The 10,736-nt window shown below is 36.3% G+C and overlaps 1 protein-coding gene across 1 annotated transcript; it reads right to left on the minus strand.

The window, feature by feature from the left end:
- Window positions 1–355: 355 nt before the first annotated feature.
- LOC113045853 (AFG3-like protein 2) lies at window positions 356–8,638 on the minus strand. The gene is made up of 17 exons (XM_026206549.1): window positions 8,546–8,638; window positions 7,890–7,983; window positions 7,723–7,803; window positions 7,521–7,633; window positions 7,137–7,289; window positions 6,952–7,026; window positions 5,977–6,101; window positions 5,573–5,846; window positions 5,342–5,479; window positions 5,086–5,239; window positions 4,722–4,829; window positions 3,924–4,049; window positions 3,724–3,834; window positions 3,464–3,579; window positions 3,177–3,377; window positions 1,829–2,023; window positions 356–1,699 (listed from the first exon to the last, which is right to left on the minus strand). Exons 1-17 carry the CDS (start codon window positions 8,636–8,638, stop codon window positions 1,457–1,459), a joined length of 2,400 nt encoding a protein of 799 aa, XP_026062334.1. The 3' UTR covers window positions 356–1,456.
- Between the last annotated feature and the right edge of the window lie 2,098 nt (window positions 8,639–10,736).

The raw sequence follows: 10,736 nt of genomic DNA on the forward strand, positions 1-10,736 counted from the left end.
TGAAGAAAAAAATAAAATGTTTCATAGGCCCCTTAACATGTAATATTTGCCTTATTTGTTTTTGCAGTAGTTTTTTGGGGGTTATTTTTCCTGTAAAGATATCGAGATATATATCGTATATCGAGATATAGCAAAATATATCGAGATATATTTTTTGCTCCATATCGCCCAGCCCTACTTTCCGGTTCATCAGTACCACTAGATTTCAAATCATTTTAATTCATATTTTTTGCTGCATTTGCAACCATTTTTATCAATCTGGATCAGTGTATCTTATAGATATCTGAAATCCATGTACTAAACAAAACTAACAAATTCACAAACAAAGATCATATTAACGATTAAAGAGAAACAATTTGAAATATTTGGGGATTTATTTAGGTTTTCAAACATGTTCAAACCCCTTTGCACAGAACAAAATACACATTTAGATGTAATATCAAGCTGAAGTCACAAAAGGGCAATGCATATTAGATTGAGTTCTGTTTTTAAGCTCAAAGCTCGATTTGTGTTTTGGATTTGCACTGTAGAATAAATACTGCTGTCAAAAATCACACACGTTCATAAGCTGATCATTAACATAATGAACTACTTATCTGCATTTGTGTATGCTTGCATCCTATTTCATTACAAATGCGAATTATGTCGTATGTAACTATTTCAATATTTACTCTAGTTTAATCAGCCTGCACTACAAATAGCAGCTGCCTGGGCCATAAATGAAGCATATAAACTTCAACAGAAGAAAACACATCAGAAATGACTGCTCGGTCCTTCAATCAAAGGACGTGATCATAAACTGCATAAAATAACAACCAAAGGCTGATGCTCATGCCACTGCAAATCTGTGAAAGACACGAGTGACTTTGTGCACTGTTTACAACATTCATGTATATTTCAGTCTTTCAGAAGCCAGTGAGCAAGCAGAACTGCAGAAAGACCTTTCAGAAAGTCACCGAAATTGCGGCAGTTTTGAACTGGGATCTTAAATGTACAGAAAGAGTTAACGCAACCTGTGCATATCAGCAGCAAAGCTTACAGGTGATTTAACATGTCTTCTGTTAGACATGAATATATATATATAAAGAAAGAGATTCTTGGTCATTGATGTGTAAAATTGAAATGAATAAAGAGAATCTTTCTTGACAAGCTACAGTGCTTTTGCCTTCCTTAAACAGATTTTCGGGCAATGCACATGATGCATCACGTAAAATACACTTCACCTTCAACAGAAGATCTCCTGATCCTTTATATTTTGCTGTAACACAAACATCAGCACAAGAAAGTTTATATTTCATAAACACCCTACTGTACACAACAGAAGTCCAACGCTTACTACCAAGAGCTGCAGATCTTCTGAAGGGCAGGGTACTTGCCTGAGTGTCCTTTAGGCAAGTGTTCCCCATCTCTTAAATAAGTGCTCTGGATCCTCCAGGGTCATGGTGAACGGGTGTCCTCAGAAGGGCATACCACCAGTGATCTGTCGGGCCACCTGCTCCTCCGTACTCTCCTCCTTCTCGCTGCCGCGCTCCTTGTTCCAGTCCTTCAGGCCCTCCGGCAGCGACGTGTCCTCGTCCATGCTTCCCGTTCCCTCCACGAACTCTTCATAAGTTGACTTTTCAGCAAACGGCCTTCGGCCCAGCAGCTCTACCATGTCGTTCTTATCCAGCACCTCTTTCTCCAGTAGATATAGTGCCACCTAGTGGTCAAAAGAGAGCATTACTGTTAGTTTCACAGTTGTTTTCTGTAGACACAATTCATGTGACATGATGAGGAAACCGAATCAATACAAATAAAAGGCATTGATCCTGATAGTGGCCTGCTGTACCTTCTCCACCTCAGCCTTCTTCTCATTTAGCAGCTGCAGTGTGCGCTGGTAGGCCATGCTGATGAGGTTTCTGACCTCTGTGTCGATGAGAAGTGCCGTGGCCTCGCTGTAGGGCTTCTCCAAAACCATCTCTCCCTGCCGCGGCAGGTCGAAAGACACCTGCCCTACCTTTTCATTCATGCCAAACTGCACAATCTGTAGATGAAAGAGTAACAGTTTTCAGCTGGAGTCTGTGGAATATATTAGGGATGTATAATATGTAAAAGATACAGTAATTTAATATATGTATAGCTGTTTTCTTTTTTTAATATATTTTAAAATATACAGTAATGTTACTGTGATGGAAATAGGGGTGTAAAATGATTAGTCGCAAATAAATCGATTCAAAATAAAAGTTTGTTTACATACTATGTGTGTGTAATGTGTATATCTAGTGTGTGTGTGTGTGTATATATATATTTATATAATATTAAAAAAAACTATGTACACACTTGTATATAATTTATATATAATTATTTTACATTTAAATCTAACATATTTGTCTTTAATATATATATGTGTGTGTGTGTGTGTTTATTTAAGTTAAAGTACACACACATACACTATTTAAACAAAAACACTTATTTTGAATTGATTTGAGTTCTGCAGCCCAAGATGGAATACTGAATTTCCAGCAGTTATTACTTCAATCTTCAGTGTCACATTATCCTTCAGAAATCATTGTAATATACTGATCTGGTGTTTAAGAAACATTTCTTATTTTTATTATAAAAATTGTTTTCTTAAATAAATAATATATATATATATACACCTACTGAAGTCACAAAAGTTTGAAATATAAATATTTTGTAACATTATAAATATCTTTAAAAAAAATAAATTAATCCATTCTTGAATTTTATAAACTTTTTTTATTCTAACTTACCGATCCTTGAATGGTAGGTACTCAAGATTTTTCACAAAAATATTAAGAAAAAACACTTTTTCAACACTGACAATAAGAAATGTTTTAATTATTAAACAATAAAAATTATTTGTAAAAAATAAGGCTTTTTTAGGCATTGTTGCATGTTTTATGACAGGGCGATTGATATCTGACAAAGCAACTGGGAAAGAGAGAGGTAGATGGCACTTGGAAAGGTCCACAAGGTGGGATTTGAACACAGGACACCTGAAGCACAACCGTGCCATATGTCAGCGCATTGCCCAAAATGAAAACAATAATGTATTCATTATTCCAAACTTTTGACCAGCAGTATGTACTTCTTTTCCACTCCATTTTCCGAAACAGCACATTTATTCATCCAATGATAAACCAGTGGTCAAATCATATATATAGATGACTGACCTGTGCATAGGCACTCTGCGTTACTTTCTTCAGGTCATCTTGTGCCCCTGTGGTAATGCGGCCAAAAAAGATCTCCTCAGACACACGTCCACCCAGCGTCATACACATCCTGTCCAGAAGCTGCTCCTTGGTGTACAGGTACTGCTCTTTAGGCAAATACTGGGCATAGCCCAAACCCTTCCCACGCGGGATGATGGACACCTAGAAATGACCAATGATTTGACTCAGTACACTGAAAAAGGAAAAAGCAGAGTATTACAGTACAGGCAAAAAAGTTTGAGTTTTACTTTAAGCAGAGGGTCAGCGTGCTCAAGGAACCAGCCGGCTACAGCATGACCAGCCTCATGGTAAGCCACGGTCTTCTTCTCCTCCGGCTGCAGCACCTGCGTCTTCTTCTCAAGACCTAAACATGCAGGGAGCTTACAATGATCTGTACTTCACACCAAAACTATACATGCACTCTAATAGATTAATATCACAGTTTACTATAAATATGTTTAAGAAAAAAACTGAAGTGAGATTTTCAAATTTCACATCTGTCACTTACCGCCAATGACTCGTTCGATGGCTTGCTCAAAGTGTTTTTGGTTGATGGCATCAGATAGGTGGCGGGCTGCAATTAACGCAGCCTCGTTGCACACATTAGCAATGTCCGCACCTGTCAGAGAGAAATCAGTAAGCAGTGAAACTTACTTCACATCTCATAAACAACTTTTGAAACTCAAATGTATGAAATTCTTTACATGCCTGAAAAACCAGGTGTTAGAGCAGCCATTTTCCTTGCCAGAGATTCTTTGTCCAACTCTGCTTCCAGCTTTAGTGGTCTCAGATGGACTTTGAAAATAGAGGCTCTGCCTTTGATATCTGGTGGCCCTGCAATCATTATGCAATATACTAAATACACATGAACTTAAATGACAGTTTAAATGTTAGGGGTCATTAAGATCTTTTTTTTTAGAAATTCATATTTTTATTCGGTAAGGATGAATTAAATCGATCAAAAGTGAGACAGTACAGACATTTATAATGTTACAAAATATTTCAAATAAACAGTTGCTTTGAACTTTCTATTTATCAAAGAATCAAAAAATAATAATAATTAAGTTTCCATGAAAATATAAAGCAGCACAACTATTCTTAACATCACAAAACCTGCATATTTAAAAGATTTCTGAGGAATCATGTGACACTGAAGGTTTACTATCACAAGAATAAATAACATTTTAATATATATTAAACAGAAATCATTTGTTTCGATTTATAATAATATTTAGCATTATCGCGGTTTCATTGTATATTTATATAGACTTGGTCAGCATAAGAAATGTTTTAAAAACATTACCAAAAATAAATCTTAACAACAGCTTACACTTGAATTGTGGTGTACACTTTTAAAACATTAAACACATGTAAAGAAAAAAAAAAGAAAGAAAGAAAAGCAGCTTTTAAACTGTGATTATAGTTACCCAACTATTTAAAGGATAAAATTTGTAATTAACTATAAAAAAAAAAATAAAAAAAATGGGCTGTGACAAAAACCCTTACCGATATATATCTGTCTATCAAAGCGTCCGGGCCTCATCAGAGCTGGATCTAGAATATCTGGTCTGTTGGTGCCTGCCAGCACTACAACATTGGTAGCAGTGTTAAATCCTACAAATGAGAGAGAATGTGAGGGATAGAAACTAGCATATATAATTCCATTACATCATTTTTAATACTATCAATAAATACTGTTTGATGATCTGACACGTGAAGGATCTAAGGTTTGCGACCAATAGAATGCTCATATTTTTATTACAAGAAATCTTAATGAAATTATAAAGCGATCTAAAAATGTCAATGAAATAAAAAATTATAATAATTGAAATGACTAAAAACTTGTGGATCTGGTCTTCTAGATACAAACCATCCATCTCCACTAGTAACTGGTTGAGTGTGTTCTCTTGTTCACTCTGTCCGCCGAAGTTGCCTCTGCCTCTCTTTCTTCCTACAGCATCGATCTCGTCTATGAAGAGAATGCAGGGTGCATTCTTCCGGGCCAGTACAAAGAGATCCCGAACCTACCCAAAATTAGAGTGTTTCAGTCACACTGTGAACAAAGTTTGTTGGAAAGCATACTGAACACCACGAAGCTCATAATAGGATTCAGAAAATCTACTGACCCTGGCTGGCCCAACCCCAACAAACATCTCTAAGAACTCGGATCCATTCACAGTGATGAAGGGGACGTTGGCCTCTCCCGCAGTGGCCTTGGCTAGTAAAGTCTTTCCTGTGCCCGGGGGTCCGGTCAAAATAGCCCCCTAAACAAGTAGATCAAACCCTCTGTTGAAATCTAAGTCGACTTACTAAGTTACAAACCCGTTGTGTAATGTTATGTAAAAGTCTCGCGCTACCTTTGGAATCTTGGCACCCAAATCCTGGTACTGCTTTGGGTTCTTAAGAAAGTTTACAAACTCCATGATCTCCAGTTTGGCTTCCTCACAGCCCGCCACATCCTTGAATTTGACATCGATCTCGTCTCGTAGTACTTTGGCAGTGGTCTCGCTGACGCTGAAGAGCCCACCCATTCCCCTCCCCGGCCTCCCTGCCCCGGCTGGCCCTCTCCTCAGCATGAACAGTAGGAACCCAATGATCATTACAGTGGGCAACATGCTGAAGAGGAACGACCTGGAAATGATGGAAGAATGAGACTGAAATTAAGAATCAAATACGCACAGCATTTAAAGTTCATGGATTGATTGATGAGACTTTTCTTATCCGTTACTCAATTTATTGCAAATTGAGGTCAATATCTCACCCATCGCTTTCAGTGGAGTAGACGACTGGCAGTCGGTTCTCTCCTTCGATCCCCAGCTCCAGCTGAGCAGTTTCCAGGTTTCGCTCAAATGTGTCCACACTGCCGATGTTGAACCACACATATTGCTGCTTGGAGAAAGGATCACAGTTCATTGTGTCATTAATATGCATAGTTTTTAGAGACAAAATAAAAAAATACTGTACATATACTACTATTCAAAGGTTTGGGGTCAGTGATTTTTTTTTTTTATGTAGTAGTTGTAAAAAAAATTTAATGCCATGTCAGTATCTTAGGCTTTTCTCATGGCAAAAAAATAACAATTAAAAAAAATACAAGTAAACCACAATTACAATAAAAACCATCAAACAAACTCAAGTTATATTACACAAGATTTTTTACATTAACATATGATAACCATTCTAAATCTTTTTCTAGCAAGATTATACCAAATAATTATTAGATTTTTTTTATATATTCACGAAAGCTGCATTTATTTGTTCAAAGATACAGAATAAAAAAAAACTGTAAAAATTTGTTTTTCTATTTAAATATTTTTTCAGTTGTAATTTATTCCTCTGATGCAAAGCTGAATTTTCAGCAATCGTAACTTCAGTTTTCGGTGTCAGAAATCATTCTAATATATTGATTTGGTGCTCACAAAACATTTCTTATTATTATCAATGTTGGAAACAGTTGTGGAAACCATGATAAAAAAAAATTCCAATCTGAAATAGAAATTATGTTAATAAAATAAAATAATAATAATTTATATAAACATTTATTTAAAATATATTTACTGTGAATTTCAATCAATTTAATGCTGAATAAAAGTATTAATTTCTCCTAAATATATATCCTACTTTGGCTCAGGCTGCTAATGGACGATCTGTGTAATTATATGATCACTGGCTTGGTTACCAATGACTATCTAAAAATAATAACCATAACTGTATCAAAACATTGTGAAGAACTCACCCCGTCAACTGGAGTTTTACCAGGGGTAAAGATGACTTTTACATATCGCTTGTTTATAACCTCCAACCTGTCAACCTAGCGGAGATAAAATACATAACTTCATGGGTCAAAGTTCAAGTGTAGGTGGAAAGAAACGCCAAACAACATTGACTGAAAATACAGATCAAATAGAAGTAATTCCTTACCACTCCTTTAGCAAGGTAACCGTTTACAAAGTCTTTCCAGGTGACCTCTCTTCCTCCATCTCGGAAGAAGAAATAATATGTGACAGCTGTCCAGAAGGCTGTTCCACACAGGAAATACATACGAAACTCTTTATCATCCCACGGCAAATCACCCTGCATCAAATGACAGAGAAATTAGGGCAATGTTGTATTGATCTTAAGGTGAAGGCTTTTTTTTTTTTTTTTAGCAAAATGTTACCCTTGATCTTCCAATTAAATGTCAACAGTTCTCTCTGGTGACATATGATGTATCATTACATCTGCCTCAGTAAACGGTATTAAACGAGCTTTAAATGTTACAATAAGCCTAGTATTACCAATAGTTATTGCTAGACAACGTTTAACCTTTTGGAGACGGCTGTACCAACTGGATTCATCCTTCCGCCCCCCTCTTTTTCCTCCTCCTCCACTACTTCCACCTCCACCAGTGGTCTTCTGAGCATTGGTTGGTTTGGCCTCTGGGTTAAAACAGATACAGAAAACAACATGATTATATTGCAAGTCAAAAGGCAATTAGCTCACATTACAAGATTATGAGAAATATTACCTTTGACCTCTGCGTTGGATGGCTTGGGCTCACCATTTTTTGGACCACCGTTTTGATTATTAGGGAAATATTTTTCAAATCCTTCAGTGCAAGAAGATAAAATGCAATTAGCAGAACAGTCCAGGTTAGAGAACTCTGTGTCATTTTATAATTCCTGTAATTCACACCTTTAGGAGGTTTGGAGCTCAATCTTCTATAGGTGCCCAAGACCTGAGAGAGCAAGGATCTTCTGTCTAGGACGATTTGCCCAACACCCTGAACCTTCAAAAGCAAATATACCGAGATGGTGAACAGACATAATTACAACTGCTATAAAATAATAATAATAATAATGAAATACTCAAGCCATTTCGAGAACCTCTAGGATCCTCTAATTTTATATATCTAAAACTCATCCTTAGTTTTTGAAGGTTCCTGCTCTTTTCCCATTATGAATTATTATGTAACTATTTTCAGCAGATAACGCGGAAACAGATCTATTGGATCTAAATGGTATTTATAACTATAATAACGATGTTCACAAGAATTATTACAATATTAAAGAATCAATGCAGAGTTAGCGATAGCACTGATGTTTTGGACGCTGTCTCGTTATATCAGATTTCATGTGAAGAACTGTGACATAACATGAGCTGGACGCGTTACCCAACGCAATGTCAAACAGGCCGACCCTTGTTTACTGTCAAACTCTCCGGTCTGCAGCAGACAACACACACGGACCACACAGATGAATAAATGCGTATTCGCGATCAGATCGTAGCGTATGGTGATGCGTTCCCAGATGATGAAAGCTCCAGAGAAAGAAGTCAAGCTGCACATTTACCGATTGCACACGGTTTGTTGATCTGACATTTGGCAGCAGAGCGTGGAGAAGGTTCCTGCAGCCTCTGGACAGATGCAGGTATCGGTGTGCCATCGTGGCACTGTGCGCTCTTGACTCTAATCAATACACAAAACAAGACATCGGACGAAAAGTTTTGACAACATGTACTTGAAATCGACTGCGTCCCATTGCGATTTACTTCCGGTGCACGCTGGTGACGCGCTTATTGTAAATATCCATGGTTAACCCTCTGTGGTCCAGTTTTACTTCTCTCCACGATCCCTTTATTGTTTTTAATTGCTGAATTGAGATATCGTTTTGATATCTTTGTAGTCCATCAAGTGATAAAAAGTCAAGGTATAGCTGTAAATAAAGAAAAACCAAGGTGTAAGGAAAATATTGCATTACTTTAGAATTTTTAGATTTATGAAAAATATTTTAATTTCTCATTTTCTTCACCTTGGGTAGCCTATTGAGCCTTTCTAAGTTATATTTTGATATAAAGTCATAAGAAAAAAAAGGAAAGCAAAGAAGATATAAAATACATCAAATGAAGGTGAAATTGATCTTAGAGTATTTTGTAGTTATGACATCAGGCTTATTTAACTGTAATTGTTGGTCAGTGGGAGATCTGAAATAAAACCTTTTTTGCTCTCAGCATTAAAGGGCACTTTTTCCACTGAAATTCACTTTTTATTGTTAAAGAAAGATGCACTTGTTCTATCTAATTTATATCAAAAGTGAATAATTGTTTGCAGCATACTTCTATTTAGGGCAGGTACAGAAAGATTGATTTTGTTTCTTTAAGAGAATTACTTCTTTTTCTCTTTAATACATTTACTATCTGTATAGACTATGTGGCCAAATTGAAACATGGTCCCAGTGTTTCTTCAGAAGGGTCATAGCAGGGTCACAGTAAAGGCCAGAGCAAAACACTGTTAGTTATGTGAACCGTAGCATGAAGCAACATGTTTCCCAAAGTCTTTGACTTTTTTTTTTTTAAGTTTATTTGTATAACGCTTTTTACAATACGAATCGTTACAAAGCAACTTTACAGAAAATTATGTTTCTACAATATTTAGTAGTAGCTTATGGTGGTGACTGTCAGTTTGTGCACATTTGACAGGATTTTTAGAAAAAAATTATACAAGACGTAGTCAGCTAGACGATGAACATTATTAATATTATTAATTAATAATTGTTATATGATGCAGTCACACTTGTAGCAATATTTGTTAGTTCTGTTGTTGATTCAGGGTTAGCATCATCTGAGGTCCTCTGAGGGTCAGCATCATCTCTTCTCAGGTGTTCTGGATCCAGACTGGAGCTTGTGTAAATCCTAGTTACCACGGGATGTAAATCTAAAAATTGGCAATGTTTCTAAGATGGAAGAATGCAGTTTTTGTAACATTGGAAATATGATTTTCAAAAGACAAATTGCTGTCTAATATGACACCCAGATTTCTGACTGTAGAGGAAGTAACAGTAAATCCGTCTAGTTGCAGATTGTAATCTACAAGATTCTGTGTAGTGTTTTTTGGTCCAATAATTAATATCTCTGTCTTATCTGAATTTAATTGGAGAAAATTATTTGTCATCCAATCTTTTACATTTTTAACACACTCTGTTAGCTTATATAATTTAGAAGTTTCATCTGGTCTCTTTGAGATAAATAGCAGAGTATCATCATAACAGTGGAAGCTTATTCCGTATTTTCTAATAATATTACCAAGGGGCAACATGTATATTGAAAATAGAAGGGGACCTAGGACGGATCCTTGTGGCACTCCATATTTTACTGATGATAAATGAGATGACACCCCATTTAAGTAAACAAAATGGTAGCGATCGGACAGGTGGGATCTAAACCATCTTAGAGCCTGCCCTTGAATACCTGTATAGTTTTGTAATCTGTCTATGAGTATGTCATGATCTATGGTGTCGAACGCAGCACTAAGATCAAGTAAGACTAGAAATGAGATGCAGCCTTGATCTGATGCAAGGAGCAGGTCATTTGTAATTTTAACAAATGCAGTTTCTCTGTATGAAATTCTTCATACAGAGACTTGGCACTGTATCTTACCCAACTGGATGGATCACATTCTTTTTACAAAGTTAAGTTGCCCCATTTAAGGGGCCAAGTCCGTTAGATTAAGTTATGATAATAAAAAATATCCTTTTTAATTTCCCT

The sequence above is a fragment of the Carassius auratus genome, chromosome 27 (genome assembly GCF_003368295.1).
Source record: "Carassius auratus strain Wakin chromosome 27, ASM336829v1, whole genome shotgun sequence".
Classification (NCBI taxonomy): Eukaryota; Metazoa; Chordata; class Actinopteri; order Cypriniformes; family Cyprinidae; genus Carassius; species Carassius auratus.

What these genes read in the sequence shown, in the direction of transcription:
- LOC113045853 (XM_026206549.1), bottom strand. Translation starts at nt 8,638, where the DNA reads ATGGCACACCGATACCTGCATCTGTCCAGAGGCTGCAGGAACCTTCTC. An exon ending in GGTACAGCCGTCTCCAAAAG is followed by an intron (nt 7,290 to 7,520) that starts GTTAAACGTTGT and finishes CATTTGATGCAG; the next exon opens with GGTGATTTGCCGTGGGATGA. An exon ending in GTTACCTTGCTAAAGGAGTG is followed by an intron (nt 7,027 to 7,136) that starts GTAAGGAATTAC and finishes TATCTCCGCTAG; the next exon opens with GTTGACAGGTTGGAGGTTAT.